Here is a 19,055-nt window from a genome sequence, read left to right as displayed (position 1 = left end):
TTAACAAGACTATCCCTTTGCCTGGAAATTGTCTTTGGGCTAACTCATTAAGACCAAAACATACCTATGATCTGAGAATAGTAATGGCTAAAAGGCAGAAGAGCAAACAGTTAAGATCTTTAACAAGGCGGACAAACCTTGATCCAGATATAGCAATATCGCTCATAAAGTTCTGCCAAAAATATAGAAATCGGGTTAAGCATCTAAGATTTCATATATATTTAAAAGATAATCAGAATATCTAGACACTAAAAAAAAAATAGAATTCAAGCTCATTGAAATTTTGGGCGCTAACCAATGAGGTGTTAAGGAACAGGGCCTGTAATGATCTTGGCTGTATCAAAGAATGTGTCTGGTTACATTTTTATTCTAAAATGTTTGCTAAGCGGAACACTAAGAATGTGATAGATTTTTTTGGGACTTGAACTACTTGATAGTTTTCCACCTTTCATGGTCAAAGGAGGATAATCGATCAATCATTTGCAAGATAAAGCCTTCCAGGCCTGGATAGTCTCTCTCCCTATAGTATTAAAAATGACCCTGCTTTTACGGGTGCAGATCTTATTCATGTTGTTCAGGGAAATCTTAGAAAAGCTTCAAGTCCCTCCGACATGGAGGCAATCATTTACCATTCCCATTTACCAAAAGGGGATCGCTCCAATCCCGCAAGTTACCGGCCGGTGGCCATTTTAGATGTGGTCAGTAAATGTAGTAGATATCCTGGAAAGATTCTTGGACGAGGACCTTACCATCTAGGGTATATCTGAACTTGATTCTTGCAAACCTAAAAGGCAGTATAGGAACGCAGAAGATGTAGCTAGTTTGATCGTGGGGGTTAACCTAAGGGCATGCAATGTTAGATTCCTGGGGACATGCCGGCGGGTATTACATTTCATTGCAATGGTCACACGAGCAGGATTAATTATATTTTAGTCAATCTTGATGCCTGGGGGCCGTCCATGAAGGATTTTTCAGTTGTAGTAAGGCCAGAGAGTGACCAGCATTCACTGGTAATGGAGGTAGTTGAAGTATTTATTAGATCAACCTATAGGCCTGCCGCAGGACTTGGAAGTGTTAGATCGATCTCAGGCCTTGCTAGGCACTCCATAAAATGGTCATGCTTGAACTTGGATGAAGTCAAACCAAGGGCCTACGAGTGCACTCTTAAGAACTTAGGGGAGTTATTTAATGCAGATAGGGATGACCATCAGGGAATTAGAACCTTGCATGAGCAACTCACTAGCTAACTTGAATACTTTTTTTCTAAACCATACAAGACGATCTCTGGGCATACGCAGGGCACTAGGTATGATGGAGAGTGTCGTCAGCTCAAATGTTTGATTGAGAGAACTAAAGCAGCTCATGAGGATGGTAGATATGCCTTACATAAAGCTAGGAGGAATTATCGCTGCCTCATTAAGCACAAGAAAGTGGGTTGGGCTGAGAAGGCTTAAGGCTCTTTGCTGTCCACTATCGAGAATAACGACTCTCATGAATTCTGGTCTATCATGGGGGCCACAAGGAGGTGGCCTACTCCAAGGTTGTATCACTGATATGACCTGGGTAGATCACTTCTTCGCATTCTATTGTGAAACAAGGGAATTCACGATGATTGGCCGGCCGGGAGAAGGTATCAATCAGATAGACCACAATAGCAGTTTCACCCCGCTATCATTTACCTGCGCAGAAGTTGGTATCGCTCTTAGGGACTGAAAATTGGGTGAAGCACCAGGGCAAGACAGAATACCTATTGATTTCTATGCCCAGGAACCTGAGGTTTGGATACTGTATCTGACAAAGCTGTTCAACTCAAGACGGTATAGTGCGGTCTTCTTGGGTTAAGGCTGAAATAGTACCAATTTTTTAAAAAGGTTTGAGGGAATATTACAGACCCATTTACCTACTGGATCCTGGTGGGAAAGTATTTGCTAGGGCTATGAATCATCATCTTGAGGCATGGCCCGAGGAAAGGGGTGTCCTTAACCATCTGCAGGCAGGCTTCCACAAAGGATTTACCATTGATCAAAGTCTGCGGCTTAGCCTAATTAGCATGAAATATGTTCAGCTAAGGAAAATGCGCCTCCACTCTGTATTTGTCAATCTGCAAACAGCGTTCTATACAGTCCCTAGAGTTCATTCATGGGTAATGCTGCTAGGTCTTTATATATCCTCCACCCCCCCCTTACTAAAAGCCATCCAGAGTCTTTATACCAGCAATGAGGCAGTTGTAAAATGGGGAATTGATGGCAGCACCACCTCTGCATTTGATATCAAGATGGGCGTGTGCCAAGGGTGTGTCTGGACCCCCAAGTTATTTTGTGTTTTTATCAATGGTGTCATCGAAAAGCTCCGAATGCTAGTGACCGATGCTCCAGTTCTGGACAAAATCCTGGTGCTATTGTTTGCCAGTTGATGCCGAAAGCAACTCAAGACCTTCCTCTTCGCGTCCGCCTTCTGTCTTCCTCTCCCCTGCTGATGATCCCTCTGCTCCACGCACTGGTCACCTGTTCACCCTCTGAACTTGGGCCCAGATCCCTGCTTGTCCAGTTGCACCTCACACTGCTTCTTGGCCCCCCAGCACTTGTGGTCTGTATCTGTAACCCTACAGTCCCTTCTCTCTGCACTTATGAGTCACCCGTTGGCTGCACTTCTTTCCTTCCACTTCCCTGCACTTCCGCGATCTGAATGACACAAGACCTAGTAAGATCATTGTTTTGTCCTCCCTCTGTTTTCCCCCTCTTTGTTTTGTCGCACCTAGGAACACTTGTGTACAGGCACGTTATAAATGCCATGCCATATATCATATCATGCGTTCTTCTGTCCCTTACACCGATAGGCCTTTAAAACAACGAATGGGCTTTTCTGATTATTGTGATGCCAATGGACTAATTATTAATACCTCAAACGAAAGTGCTGATCTTTAGGGGCAGAAAGCGGAAGGAAAAGACGTTGCTGTTCCTAGAATTGCTTAGCGGGGCCATTGACCAAGTTGAAGAGTACTATTACCTAGGCCTGAGCATTACTGTAACTGGGACAAGAAGTTGGCCAGAGCTGGGGTTACCTTGAAGAGGTACATCGGGGGCACTGGCGAAATTTACCAATGAGTGTGGCAATGGAGCAGTGCAGGTTTCTCTTCCGGCCTACATATTTCAAGCCAGGCAGGCGGCCACACATGGAGCGGCGTTATAGGGTCATAAGGTGTGCCAGATTTTGTCTACCCTAGAAACTAGGACCTTGAAGAATATTCTCTGCCTATCTTCTAATACCTTGAACCTCCCAGTGTTTCTTAAGAATGGCATGACACGTATAGCATCTTACTGCAGGGCTAGTCCTCTGTATTATTGGGCAAGGATTTGGGCCTCTCCCTATTTGTTCAGATACAAGGAGCCGTTAAGAGATTTGCTGCTGCAGCCATGAGGGGTTCACCCATGTTAAAAGCAAATTGCACAAATTGGGCTAGATTATTTCTGGATTAATTTTGGTTGCTCGAATAGTGATTGCAAGGCAGCCATTAGGGAAGCCTACAAACTGACTACTGGCAGCCAATCCCATGTGTTGCTTTGTTTCTGGGGCGTTAAGTGCTATACTGAGTACAAGCTGTATCTTGATTATGTAAGCCACAAGTTCTCGAGTCCTGTGTATGAAATTGCAATTAGTACCCTCCCGCTTGTAGACCTTTGCAACAAATGCAACCCGAGGTAGGGGGCCACCTGCCCGTTCTTTAAAGACAAGCTAGAGACAGACATTCATTTTGTACTCTTTATCTGTCTAAGCAAAAAAGGTTCTCGAGACTTCTCCTGATGGAAAGAATGGTCAGGACTACGTCTGAAGCTTTACTTTGCTGCTGTTCTATTTACTTGTTAGCACATTATTGCACTGCTAAGTCCTCCAATGGGCTTGACGCAAGACTGATCGAGTTCTGGATCCATGATATTTATTGTTAGAGATTGGCCGCTGACTAGGAGTACCTTATGCTGGTTAAAATCTGCTGTTTATGGCTTTAGTTTGTGACAAAGGATATTTATGTTTTAGTGATACATATGATGGCCCCTTTTTGGCGTTGATAGCTATTTTGATATATGTGAACCTTATGATGACAATTGCATGATTTTGTGTTTTGTACTTGTTTTATATTTGTGCTTGATTGATAACTTTGTAATGCTTTTATGATATATTTTATCGAGATAGTTAAATGATATATTCTTTGTAAATGTTTTGCTTCACTGTTTAGGGACTTGCATTCTTTATCATTTCTAGACATCATCTTGGAACTACATTGAATTATTCAATTATGTCTCACATTTTGGCAGATGTCAAAAAGATTTAATCGGGGCAGTGTACATTGCATCAATGGAGATGTCCAACGCGTTTGACCGAGTCAATTGCAACATGCTTTTGGCAAAACTTATAAAATGGAATATCCCACCCACCATTTGGAGAGTGTTATCCCTCTTACATCAAGACACTGCAGTCAGGATCAGAGTCACCCGGACGGGACATTTATCTAGACCTATTAACCAATAAAGTTGGGGTCAGTGAAATTAAATTGGCTTGATTTTGGGGCCTACAAAGAAAATTGGCCTTATTTTCCAACTATGCCATTAACCATACAGTTTTGTAACGCTCACCTGATTCCCGTAGAGGCGCCGGTCTTGACTGGGCGTATACCGTATCTTCAAAGGTGATGTGTAACACACGGCTGGCTCTTTGGGCTCGACCTCTGTGCACTGTATGTCTGCCTCGAAGGGTAAGATGTCTTAGGTAAGTGAACGCCGTGCTCTCCATCTGCCTCGGGGCAGGGTGCTGTAACCAGTTTCTTCACTGGATAAGGGGAGCAGGCCTCTTGACTTCAGAGGACTGCTGTCCGTCGTTTACTGCACGAACGGTAAGTTTCGAGTAATTCTAATGTCTTTAAAGTCTTTAGTAATGATGTTTCTTGTTTTGCAGGGTTCCGGCGATGGCGGATGACGGGCTGAAGTGAGTTGAAGATGGAGCCCGTGTGATGAATAGAAGCGCCTGGAAGCACGTAAGTAAGCGCTTGTTGCCTGCTTCACGATGCGCTCTAACTGTCTTTTTATTTTGCAGGTACAAGTTCGGAGCGGCTGCAGGGTGCCGGAATACCCACTGGGTTAGATGTGGAAAGGAGTAATGGCACGTGAGTATTAAAGTTCCCCAATGTCTTTAAACGCACCTTGTTTTGTCTTTCAGATGCGGGATGCAGCGCCGAAGGCCTCCGGAGCGTGCGAAGAGTTGGTAAGCTTTTGTCTTTCAGATGCCAGAATGCAGTGTGAAGACCTCCGGAGCGCACGAAGAGTAGGTAAACCTTTGTCTTTCAGATGCCGTAATGCAGCGCGAGGCGTTGGTGACAGCCGATGGACCAGGTAAGTGAAGAGCTGTCACTGAAGACCGTAATGCTAACCTGTTCTTTCTTGTCTTGATAGGTGTTGCTGAAGACTGGATTCAGGATGGTAAGCCTTTTTCCTTAGGCCCAGGATCAGATGCAGAAGACACGATGAGCGTTCGGCTGCAGAGGATGCAGAATAACGCAAAGCAAGATTCATCCATCGGGTGTGGTTTAAATAGCCTCCTGTAGTGCTTAGGTGTCTCCTTCCACAGCCACGCCTAGGTAAGAAAAGAGTTCCTGCTTTCCAGAAGAGTTCCAGTGTTCTGAATCTAGGGAGTGGCTCCTGCCCCACCCAACAGGAAAAGTAGTTCCAAACAGAAGAGGATCAGAGGCTCAACTGGCAGGCAAGTAAGCAGCATGGTCTGCTGCAGGTAAGTCCACCCAAGCATTATGAGCCCGGCGCTTCCAGCGCTGGGACTGGGCATACTTATGAGCGTGGTGCCACTGGCGCCAGGACTGGGTCCAAAAGGTCCCAATTGGGACTGGTTGGCACTCGGAACCTGGGTTATGGATCTGCTTCCAAGGGAGTTGGGAAAACCCTGACCTTTTGGAAGCAGAGATCATGACAAGTTTTAGTCAATGGCTCAAATTCCAAGATCATTATTTATACCAACAAATGGATGCTAAAACATATGCATTGGGTCGTGGGTGGTTCTTGTTTGGAAAGAGTCTTGCTCTTGCGTTATTTGGGGTATACAGTATCCAATAATGTACTGGTTAACGACATCGGAGAAGGACTTAAAGCAAAGACGCAGCCACTGCTTGCCCAATTCAAACAAGTTTTTGCTAGGATGTGCAAGTTCTCAATTTATTTATTTGCATTTGTAAAGCGCACAACAGCCCGGAGGCTGTCAATATTATATCGTCAATATTACCTCTGTTGCATTTTTAGCAAATTAAACTTTTTTTGTCAATTGTTTATGGTCTAGATATCTTGCTGGTTGAGATTGGTCCCTATTTTAACACCCTTCAAGGTGTCTGGAAACGAACATTGGGTTTTCTCTTTCTATTCAAACGCAACACGAAATGGGCCTAATCTCCTTATAGTCACTAGTCATTTGAAATCATCTACGTACTTACACAAAAATACTTGCTTCCCCCAGTTGATTCCTTCTATATGGATTTAAAGGCTGTTATGTTCACTGGATCATTTTGCTTCCTCTATGACGTTGATTTAAAGACGAGTATAATTTTAGATAAAACCTAAACCTAACCTAAAAGAATTGCTTACCAGTCCCCTTAAACCAAAAGAAAAGTTGTATGATATGGATTGGAGGAAAATAGCAATTGAGTCAATATACTTTGTAAAAAGAATTTGCACGATTTGTGAGAAATAGGGACAATTTGTCCAGATACATGTATCTGTCTCCTTGTAGCCAAGCTAGATTAGTGTACATCAGATTTAAATAGACCTAAGTGCCAACCATGGAGTGCATCGGCCCAAGATTGGGTTTGGAAAAATCTGCAAGAGCTTGTCGTTTATGTAAGAGGCTGGACCTTTTAGAATCACTGAAATATCTTACACTATATTGTGAGTCAACTGGTTATCTGAGAAAACTTCATTTCAATTGCTTCGTGTATTGCCGGTTTGACAGGGCTAGTGATTCCTCATGGGCCTGACTAATGGAGGGCAACAGTATTGCTTTGTGGTTGGCATTGTATAGATTTTTAAACACCTTTTTTCATATTTTGTAGCTCCCGATTACTTGATTATACAACAAATGTTCTTTTATTTAGACTCCCTCATGGATACATTTTCTTTATACTATGAATTCTTATTTATAACATGTGTACATTCTTAGACTTTGTAAGGATTATTAACGTTGGTTCTTTCTGGACTCTTTCTGGGTTGGTTTTAATGTATTGAAAGGTTTTATTACATCAATGTGATCTATATATTTTCTTATGTGCCTGATGAGTTTGCATGGATTTAGTTGTGTAAGGTTTTTATTTTGTAAACCAACCACAATAACTACAACAAAAAAATAGCTCCCAACATAGTGCCAACAATTAATTCTGTGTAATCAAATCAAACAGAAGACTGAAGCCACAAAGACAGTGGATTAGAAAAGCCATGTAGAGGTTCCTCTGCCCCGCAGAGACCCGACAGCAGCAGAGCACTAAGGGCGGACGGCATGCCCGCTGTGGCCACGCACATACGCAGCACAGTGACCAGTGCTGCACCGCCATCGGAGCCCACCAAAAAATCTGCACAACAAATCACCTGTCCCCTAGACCACCGGAGGCAGCACAGGGAGGGGGATTTTCCTTCCCCAACAAACCTACCGAATTAAATCACAGGGAAGGGGCACAGAACACATACAGGATCAATACATTTTCTAGAATGCCATTTTTAATACATGGCAATCCCACACAGAGGAGCGGAAGAAGGAAGGAGGAAATGTGGGTTTTTCGGGTGAGGTCACAGGTGGGCGACGATCAAGAGACCAACAGTGGGAAGGGAGCAGCTTGTGGAGATTTTTGGATATGGAGAGTTATTGTCTTAGAATTGACAGTGGTTCTGTAATGTGCGCGTGTGTGCTTGTGTGACAATTTAGTACAGCAGAGTAGTGTATTGTATGGAATGAATGTGAATTGAATGGTACAATGTGAAGGAGGGTGTCTGGGTGCTGTTGTGGGAGTAATAGAAATGCAGAAGGTGGTGTGGGAAGAGGAGAGTATGAGTGTGGGAGGAGGAGTATTAGTGTGTGTTGTGAAGGCCTCATGAAGGAGGACACAGACAACAGATTCAGAATTCAAAATAAACACTTTTATTAACTGAAATGTCATAATGGTTAAAAGCCTAACATGCCCTATGCTAAGGTGGGATTTGAATGAAACTGGAGAATGTTTGAGTCAAAAAGTTCAACTTAATAGTCTGTGTCCAAAACCTATCCTTGCCCTCACAACTAGGACAAACAAATGTGTAGGGCGGCCATATTAAAGTGGGCCTTTGTCTATTTGCTCTATTATATACAACTTTTTGCAATTTAACTTTATTGAATCATTTTCAACAACACAGGTGCATCATCAATATTGCAGAACTATCTCTCCCCATATCCCAATAGGACTTGTCCTTAACAGTCTTCCAGATTCTTTTGGTATCGGTCCGGGGTTGCATGGTGATGCACTCCTATAATGTCTTTCTCAGAAATGCTATATGTATCAGACTTTCTAAACTTTGCTTCTCCCTTGCTTTTGCAACTGATCCACCATTGATTAAAGAATAGAAGAGTAAGAAAATATACAGATATTACATCGTATTCAAAGAAACAAACAAATCATAATCAAATCATATTACAAATCCTATTGCACTCAACTCATCATAAATGGTACACTAACACCACCTGTGTGGGTCTATTTATGTCATCTATGCTTCAGAACAATGAGGGTTTCTACTACAAGAGGCTACCTGATGCGGCGGGGGTTTGGTGGCAGGTGGCTTCCTGCTCTTTAGTAACGAGAAGGAAGTCATCTTGTGGGGTTTATGGTGAATACCTGTAGGACTATCGAATGCATTCACACATGTAATGAGTGGGGCCCAATCTGATCAGAACCTCGCCATAATTCCCTTTATGGCTGCTTCGATTTTAGACATTGCTGCCACATACCACACATTGGCCCACCATCATTTATAGCTTTCGTGTCCTGTGATTTCCAGTGTTGTGCAATGACCAACCAAGCAGCCACTAAAAAGGTGGTCACCAGCCTGGAGCTTTTAGCCAATAATTTGTAATGACCTTGTGTGTCTTCATTCCCTAGGAGAAGGATCAATGGATCCATATCCAGTTCGAATCCACAAATGTCTTTTATCTGGGCGAACACTGATTACCAAAATGCCTGTACTTGAGGGCATTCCCACCACATATGATAGAAGGAACCTAGTGGTGTGTTGCACCTCCAGCAGTTGGGGGGAGCAGCGGGGGACATATTGTGTAATCGCACTGGGGTGAGGTACCTTCAGAGTATACATTTCGATCCATTCTCACACAAGTGGACAGCCTGGGATGTTTTATTGGCCCTCGTCCATATGTTATACCATGCAAGATCATCTATGGGCTTCCCTATATCTCTTTCCCATCCAGCCATGCATGTGTGTGGGGCTTTGTATCTATTCTTATCGAGTACCCTGTAAATTGTTGTCAGTTTGTCTCTGGGGGGTCCCCAGAGAACAAGTCTTCAAAAATGGTTGTCTCCCTTTTTCCCTGCTGGGCTACCCTTGGGTGCGTGGCCCAGTGGGGTAGTTGCAAGTGCTCAGATCTGTCCCTTTCTCCTACTCCAAATGGCTGCTTACACTCTTCAAACGTGAGGAGCATTATTGTTCTGAAACAGTTATCCCAGTGCATGTAGGCCTCCTTCTTTCCAGTGGGGGGGAATTCACCATTGCCCCATAGCGCTGTCCTGGGTGAGGGATAAGTGGTCACCTTATGTTTACGCCCTGTTTTGTCCCAATAGTCCAGTGTGACCTTTGAGGACGGGAGGGCCCTATTACCTAACTTGCAGGCTTTAGGAGAGCAGCAACATATCTCATGTATTGGGGCCTCTGTTGCATCTTGTTCGATATTCACCCAATGTTTTGTTTCGTGCGTTCAGGAGGACTCGTAGCTCGTTAGCACCAGGGATATCTGGGCCGCATATAAATAACTCAACGTCCGGCACCGCCAGTCCCCCGTCCATTTTGGATGAAATCAATGTGCTTCTGGCTACTCTCGGCTTTTCGCGGGACCACATGAAAGTAAATATCTGTAACTGTAGGGCTTTCAAGGGAGCTTTTGGTATCGGGATTGGCAACGCCTGAAAGACGTACAGTAGGCGCAGTAAGAGGGTCATCTTGACTGCGGTCATTTTCCCAAACCAGGATATTTCCGACCTTTCCCATCTAAGTAAGTATTGTTTGGCTTGGTTGAACAATGGTTTTAGGTTAGCCGCTTATAGGTCTCCAAATGTAGGCGTTAGACTAACTCCCAGATATTTCAAAGATTTCAGAGCCCATGAAATGCGCTACAGTCTCCATTGGCTCCGAAATATTAAGTATAGTCGATTTTGCCAGATTAATTTTAAAGCCTGAGGCCTCTCGGAATCTGTCCATTAATGTGATGATGTGTGGCAACGTGGTGCTGGAGTTCTGCATATAGAAGAGGTCATCTGCATATAGAGCTAGTTTGTGGTGGTAGCCCGCTATTTCTAACCCTTTTATTCCCTTTGTTGAGCGCACTAACCGGGCCAGCGGCTCGATGGAGAGGGCAAACAGCAATGGGGAGAGCAGGCACCCTTGGCTATTGTATACATCTTAATTATGGATTGCTTCCAGCATAATTAATGTACATAATTTTCAATTTAATTTTCTCTGATAGCATGCAATAGGAAAGCAGTCACGTTTTCGCTAGTCGGCATCATTTTGAATTACATTATTAAACATGATCTGGTAGGAATGGAAGTAGGACTATGTCCACTGCTACCCTCTTCATTGTGGTAGCCATATTATAATGTCCATTTCAAATTACACATGTGTGTTGTATATGTCATTCCTTAGTGGTTGCTTGTATTAACTAACACAATGTTACCATGTTGTAACATAAAATATATTCTTTACCTTCTGGTTTGCTAAATTCGTATTCCCAGTACACTTTAACAAATCATTTTTCTTAGGTATACTATGAATTTTCGGAAATCATCATGGAGACAGTTAGCTCTTAACTAACAACAAAAGGAATTACATTTTTGATCTTTATTCAGTCCATTTATGATAGTCTGAAATTGAAAACGTAACGCTTCTTTTTGATGTATATATTTACATGTTGATGCATCTGTTAAATTTCATCGCTCTATCAATGCCACAAAATGTCTGATTTTCTAGTTTGTTACTTAGAGATTCTGTTTTCCTGTGTTGAGCGACGGGTTGTTTTTCATCTTTTATCTTGATGTACCTTAAAGGTTCATATAGTCTATATTTCAATTGTACATGTCTTATTGTGTGCTTCCAATGTGTTGTGTTGTAAATGCACTTTGACATATAGAACATGTTTACTGTTGCAATTTGTAGGTTGTGTGATCCTAGTCGTTTTGCCTCTGTTACAGAATTCCTTTACAATGTTAGTTGCATATTCACAGAGACCTCAATTGCAACATTTAAAGAAGTCTTCAGGTGGTGCAGGTATCCCTATGCGATTCCCATTTATGATTCAGTTTTTTCTATAAAACTTGATGATAGTGTTTCGTAAGGTTCTTGTCTTTTTATATATTATGGATGGTTTGTAAATCCTTATCTGACAATAATACATTAGTGTTTTAGAAATATTTTTTTTAAAACATGGTTTCTGTTGTATTTTGTTATAAAAAGACATGGCTGTGTGAATTCCTTTTGCTATGTGGTGAAAGCAGCATATTCCTGTTTCTCCTAGAGACTTCCTTTTAGCCTTCCTTATTTTAAACTCCTATTGACTTTCTAGAAACACTTGTTCAATGCATTCTTCCTGATATAAATGTTCTTGGCTACAATTTCTTTTAGTCCAGATGAATTATTCCAATGGGATGTTCATGGTATTTTGTTTGTGCCAACTTAATGCTGATAAAGTAGTATTGGCATCTGTTATGTCTTGTAGCTTCCATTGTATTAACTATTTACAATTTAAGATCAAAAAAGTAAATTTATTTTGGTAATGTCTAGCTGTGAATAGATTACCAAAATTGTTTTGATTAAAGACGTTGTAGAAGCTAACAGTTCTTTTATACTACTTTCAAAGTTAATACAAAAATTTAAAAAGTAGGGGGGGGTGCTGTTGTGTGCCAGCGAAGATGGCCACCTAGTGTCAGAGCTCAGTAACCTGCTAAATCTTTTCAGTTACATCCTGCGGAGCAACTGCTGTACCGATGCACAGACGAGCAGCACCCGACCGGGACCCTGTGGAGAAAATCTGAAGGAAATCTGTGCCTATCATCCACGGAGAGACCTGCACGACTAGGGTGGCTAGCTATCCCCAGAGCGCCCTATGAGCCAAAACCTTCCCGCTCCTCAGCGCTCGTCCCGTTGATGGGCGGATGTGCGCACAGCACGACAGACCCTGACACGCTGTACACCAGCGGATAATCCAGAACACGACCCCAGACAGCGGGACCTGCAGATCCGGGGAGGAAGGAGCTAAAAGCCTGGTGGTGACCCATCGCAGAAGGTACGTGGACAAGTTCGCCGGCTCCAAATGCTGCGGGTGTGCTAAGCCTTACATTTTCGAGGACACCCCCGTGGTCTACCCTCACAAAGTCCTGTCTGATAATACAACCTGCACCCCATGCCAGCCGGATACCCGAGCGCCGTGGATAACGGTTGCAATCCCCAGCCTTCCTTCCCCATCGAGTGAGCGCTGGTGTATGCTCTGAGCTCCGCGCCTGCTGGAGACCGGGGTGGCCCGAGAGAGCACTACAATTGGCAGCCGCAATCCCTCACTGCGTGAGCCCTGCACCTACAACAGGGCTGTCTGGGTATCACATCACTGCAGTCACCAGGGCCACCTGGACAGACTCCCCATAAAATAAGTCTAGGACCAATCACTGCGGTGCCACCGCAAAGAGGGCAGATCCCGCACGCACGAGAGAGAGAGAGGATGAGAGGAACTGAACACAGTTGCAGGAGGAGTTCTTTAACTGCAATGAAGACCCAACAGCGAACCCAAAGGTAACAGGGTTGTTGAGGAAAGCAGGAACGATCTGAGAAGCCTGAGAACCAAGGTCTGGGATCTGTACAGATGGGCAGAGACGATCCTAAAGAGAGTGAGCCAAGAGAATACCTGGCAGGTTAGTGAACCAGGTTAACCAGATTCAGAAGATAATGTAAGGGTTTGGGGACCCACAACCAAAGAGGGAGAGAAGTACCAATCCCTCTTCCTCGGCACAATACTTGTCAGAGGAGTGAACCAGGTCTGTCAACAGGGGTCTGGGACCCACACACAAAATAAGCCTGACAAAGGCCAGGGGAAGGGAGACATTCCCCCACCAGTTGGGTTTGAACTTTGTTGCAGACTCTCAACTTTATACAGTGAAGGTTTTGATCCCCTGTCCAGAAGAAAAGGTATTGTTCTCCTGGATCAACGAAACCTACTACTGCTTCAGTTTAGTTTATCGTGTTAGGGAAAAGGTTAGGATTCTGGCAAAGGACTGTGTACTTTTTACTTTGGACATTCTTACAGACCTATTAGCCTTTTAGTTGAGGCAGGGAAACCCCTCTTAGAAATAGGGCAAGATAGGGTTTTCTTTTTAATTTATCTTTTGAATAAATGTTTTCGCCAACCACCATGCAACCACTGTGTCAGAGACCTACTTCTACACCCTTACAACACATAAGAAGATACTCCTGTTTTTCTTTGCCCCCAATGCCAGTAAGGATTCCATAACAAAACATGTTTATGATGGCTCTTCCAATATATGCCAGTATCCCCACGTAAGAACATACTTCTGTTGGCTTTGCCTTAATGGCTGTAAAAAAAAAAAACCTTACCACAGTAGGAAAACATTTCCTTCCAGGCTACACAAATCCTCCATATAAGAACTTTGGTTACCGGACAGGTAACGGGCCAAAGGTGTTTAAACCACAGTTTGGGATTACTGAGGCTGAAACCTAACTAGCTGTATTTCTATCTTTCCAGACAAAGCAGACTTTCATGCTTCCCAATTTGCACTGATAAGCATGCAGCAAGGGTGACTGAATTTGCAGCAGTATCTTTGTCAAAGAGGACTCCGATCCTATACTGATGACACGCAGCTCAAACATGTCAGTCAGCGATCAGGTACACATGAAACGGCCACAAGGATAGGGATGATCACTGTGGAATTCTGCAGGGTAGCTAGAAATGGTGAGAGATCAACTTCCCCCATCTGACTGTAGACAAGTCAATCCCTTCAGAAGGACCCACTACGTGTTGAGGCTGTTCCCCTGATGCCCATGTGTGATGGTAGCAGTAGTCCAAGCACTAAGAAACTAGCATTTAGACCGCTTGAGCCCTGACTTCTGCAGGAATAAGAGCAAGACTCTGATTTCATACCAATTAGGCCATTCCAGATTAAAACCGTAACATGCTCTGGTAGTTAACATGAGTGCATTCTGAGGAAATCTTCACATGTAAGCCTTTGATACCGCTGATGTCCTTCGCTGGCCCATTTCAGAAGTTCAGGAGGTATTGTGGGATTTCAGATTTAATGTCTGATGCCTGTTGACACCGTTTCCTCATTAATTGTATTCTTCACTGCTTACTGTCTTTTCTTGTTTTTCATAGAGGGGTTTTCCTAGACACAATTCTTCCTCGGCAAGTTGACAACAGTGTTCGCCCAACTATTGGTCAGCGGATACGTCTCAGTGAAGGAGACATTGCGCAGGCAAAGAAATTGTATAAGTGCCCAGGTAAGTGGATTCTCAAAAATAGTTTTGCACTAGGTAATCTGGAAACTACATATTCTCTGTGAACTCTTGTCTACGTTATGGTGTGAAATATCTCCTAACATCCCTGTCCTCAGGGTTTTTGGCCATTTGCTTGAGTCAAGTAAGTTTGTGTTTAGAATGTAGATTTAAGGCATAAAATGAAAAGAAACATGGTTTTGACACCATCTAAACCATTTATTTTGATTTGGTAATGTTTTGTTTACATTGCTCATCATGAACCGTCTCAAGGTTGGTTGCTTGGCAGAAAGCATTCTTAGAATTGTCTGTTGATTCACTTTAGGCCCCCCTAAGTATGTAATGTGGTGACCCAAATTAGGAGGCTCCTTTCTCTTTAGCTTAAATAATGAATGCCCCACATGAAGGTATACTTGGCCGCTTTAAAGCACAGGTGTGTGACAAGCAAGGATAACCATAAAGCAGGGATGCCTATTGGTCCTTTCACTGTTCTGGGTCGTAGTTTTACCTACTACCAAGGAGGCTGCTAGCCGTATATCCACTAGGATCTGAAAACCTTGTAGCTTAAGAGGTATCTGTTGCAATTTTGTACTAGTATTCTTTGTACTTTCTAATATGGGAAACCTGGTTACGTTACTTGTCAAAAATGTTCGGAAAAATATGGTGGATTGATTTAATTTCAAATAATGTTGTGATTTTCTTCAAATGTTTTTCATCACTGTATGCCATTTGTCGCAAGTATGCGTGTACGGTTGATTCCTTGTGCTGCATTAAAATTCTAATGTTCGTCCAATACAAATAATTAAACAAAGTGTACAACCCTCACTTCCACATTTCTCCAGTGACATTAAGTTGCAACCAGATGTCCCAAGACAGATACAAATCATAAATGTGAACATTTAAATTGAAAAGCATTGGATGTGGTGTTTATCGAATTAGGAAACCTAATGCATTTCATCAGTAGCACATCTGATATTGAAAGATTTAGGGTGGCTAAAGCTGACTGGCCTAGAGAAATATTAAGAGTCGATAAAGAAAGAATTATTGAGTTAGCATAATTGTGAATGAATGAATTAAGTTTATTCAGAATATAAAATTCCATCAAACTCAAAACAAATAAAATCAACACATATTACAGGCGTGAAAACAACAATGAGTGGCATTCTTTGATTAGGTTGATAGTCCATAAAAAAATATACATAACCTATGAAAGTCTGCCCCTTAAAATACATATAAATCCTATAAAAACCTGCCCCAATAATCATTATTTGGGATTCAGAGGTCTAAATCAAAAGATACATAAGTCAATAAAATAAGTAAAAACATATAGAGTATGAATACATTATCAGAACATAAAATCGTTAGGTCAGGTCTTGCCAACTAGCATATATTATCTAAGGTTCTAACATAGCCCCTGAATTCATTCCTATTTTAACAGTTTAGAACCTTGATGATGACCAGGCTATTAAAGGCATACTGGCTCTTAAAAAGAAAAGCAAAGCTGGTCTACATTGCCTAAGAGACACTGGTCAAAGGAGAGAAACAGGATCGGATGAAGCAGGTTCTCTGTCAGCCATGCAGATCCGTTAAGATGGGCTGGTTATAATGTTCCCCACCCTTTCACAGAGATTCAGTTCAAGAAGACCGTGTTGAATCTAGCTTGCGTAATCAGAACACAATCATTTCTTGCCCAAGCTCTTGTTAAATAGCTAGCCAGGGAGCTGGCACTGCGAAAGGGTTACATAACTCCTAATATCTTGTTTTTCTAGTTCCCATTGCTCTCTTCCCAACTTATATTGTATCCAGTAATAAGATCTCTGTGAATATGGCCACCAGTTGGTGACATTTCCTTAAAAATGCACCCTCCAGACAATCAAACACTTTCCCCAAATATTCTAGGATTGGAGGTAATAATTTATAACTATTCCCCTCATAGAATATTTGGGGAAAGAGTTTTATGGGCCAGGAAAAAAGTCACCTAGCTGGCCACTTTAGCACAGCGACATTATCGCATTAAACCACGTTTATCTCGTTCGGATAGCAAAGATGCAAAAGTCCACATAGATTTTGTTATGGTTAAATCAAGGGCACATGGCAATTTGCCTCCCGCAGGGACTTACTGATAAAAGCAATCCATGGTATCTTTAAGATATTTGTTTCGCTACGCAAAATGGATGAAATTATCTCCTTGGTCAACACTGCTTTATCGTTAGTCTAAACCCTTAACCATAGCTTTACAGGTTCTAATCTTTGGGCATCTTCTAGTGGAGATGCATCCAATTCATTATAAAGTGCATAGTTGGGTGCTAATTGCAGCAAGCCCAGGATGTAGTTCAAAAACACATTTTTCACTACTGATAAGGTTGTTGTGATCTGAAAGCCCCATAAAATATACCCGTATAGGGCTATAGCTTTGGGTGTGGCATTGTTTACTTTGGAAAACCAGGAGGAGGATTCAGAATAATAACTGACATGTTTCAAGGATGTTTGTTTAAAATAAAATGAAAACTCCCATCTACCCCTACCGCTCTGAAGGAAGTACACTGCCTAACAAACTAAAACTAATGCTGCTCAAAAGAAAGCAGTCTTTAATCCGAATCTTTGCCAACTAACTGGCCCTACCACTTTGAGAAAACCAAACAAAAAGAAGGCTGGCAAAACAACTCGGCCTTGGACTTCTGCCTGCCCCAACACTTGGATTCCTTATCCTCAGGAAACACATTTTTTAAAAGTTCCATACGTTTCTGACAAAGTTCATCAAACTTCTGGCAAAGTTCATCAAAGTTTTGGCAACGTTCATCAAAGTTCTTGTAATACACCTCTTAGCCTCGCCGACTCTGCTAACGTTTCAAGTCTTTTTATAGACAGCATAAGGTTTCCTTTCCCTCAGGAAAGACCATGTTTCTTTGCCCCAACACCACCATTTGCCACTTGGTGCTTGGCAGTGTCCTCGTCTTATTTTTAAGTATTCAAACCCTTCAGTTCCTCTCTCCTCCCAATTCTGCACATTATATTTCAGGTTTCTTGAACTCCCCAAAGTCCTTTAGCCCTCTGTCAGGCTTGCTCTAGCAGGCCCTCGGTGCTGCATCTGCCTGTTCTGTTCTTCCAGACTCACATAACCCTTGTGGCTTCTCCAGCCTTGAGTGTCAATGTCTTTCAGTTCCACAGGGCTCCCCAAAGGCCTTTGGCCCACTGATAGGCTTGATTTGTCCCTATTTGGGTTTATCTGGCTCTGTAACCATTATGGCTTTTCCAGCTTCCATTATCAAAGTCTCGGTTTGCCCCTTTCCACAGCATTACCTTTTATAGGAATGTTCGCTTCCCTTCTGCTGCTTGGCTTGGCAGCTATTCTCCTTCTCAGGCAGAGGTCGGGGGTTCCGGACTCTATGCTGCAGTCTGGTTTTGGTGTCCGTTAATCGGCCCGAGGCCCACCACAGCTTCCATGTGTTTGCGCCACCAGGCGAGATGGTTGCTTTACCGGCCCAGTCTCTCACCCGACCTTGGGGCTTCTTGGTCGATCAGGGCGCCAGTCTTCCAGCGTCTTGCAAGTACCTTGGTTGCTCTGCACGCTAACGCTGGCTCTGCGGTCTAGCGTGGCTCTGCCCCTCACGGGCAACGGATCGCCTCGGAGTAGGATTATCTCCTGCCCATTCAGTGCCCCTTATGGTTGTATATACGTCATTACAAACAAAAGGGGTGCATTGTTACTCTTTCTGTGGTGTTCAGGCGGAATCCAGCTTTACCTGAAGTCAAAGCAATTGAAGAAATGTCACTATTCGGTACATCCATATATAAAGGGTTAACTGTCTTTCTGATTCCCATGTAGTGTGAGGAATCTGAGGGCATCCTCACTTCTTTCCTCTTAATAGGCATGTTATCCCACTTTCCCTTTTGAGAGTGATTTCTACCTGCCACCTACCTTCATAGTTTATTATCAGTCTTTATCCCTCCCATACACACCAACTGTCCAACAATCATATGCCTTTAAGACTGGGATGAGGAAGAGGAAACTAGGAGTAATGTAAGCCTTGCAAGGATTGTGCATGTCCCATTATTAGGTGCAACTGTGGTCACGCAAAGGACTTGGACCTGCAACAAATTGAGAGGCCAGAGATGCATAAAATGAGAGGCAGACAGAGAGGAAGAGAGAACCTGTATGGTGAGAATGATGCAGCTGCGAGGCGAGGAGCAGGCTGCGGAGGGGCCGGTGGAGAGGACGCTGTCAGTTGCTGAGGGGTTAGTGTGATGCTACAACCTGAATGGGCCGTT

The 19,055-nt window shown here is 43.0% G+C and overlaps 1 protein-coding gene across 1 annotated transcript in view; it reads left to right on the top strand.

The window, feature by feature from the left end:
• TLL2 (tolloid like 2) overlaps positions 1-19,055 on the top strand; it is a 1,535,386-nt gene that overhangs the window by 489,373 nt on the left and 1,026,958 nt on the right. The window contains exon 6 of the mRNA XM_069610570.1: positions 14,668-14,792. Coding sequence (XP_069466671.1) covers positions 14,668-14,792 — 125 coding nt within the window. The remainder of the gene's footprint in view (positions 1-14,667; positions 14,793-19,055) is intronic.

The sequence above is a fragment of the Ambystoma mexicanum genome, chromosome 8, assembly GCF_040938575.1.
Source record: "Ambystoma mexicanum isolate Mex_15411 chromosome 8, UKY_AmexF1_1, whole genome shotgun sequence".
In the NCBI taxonomy this organism is placed as follows: domain Eukaryota; kingdom Metazoa; phylum Chordata; class Amphibia; order Caudata; family Ambystomatidae; genus Ambystoma; species Ambystoma mexicanum.
This window is presented reverse-complemented; position numbering and strand designations above follow the sequence as displayed.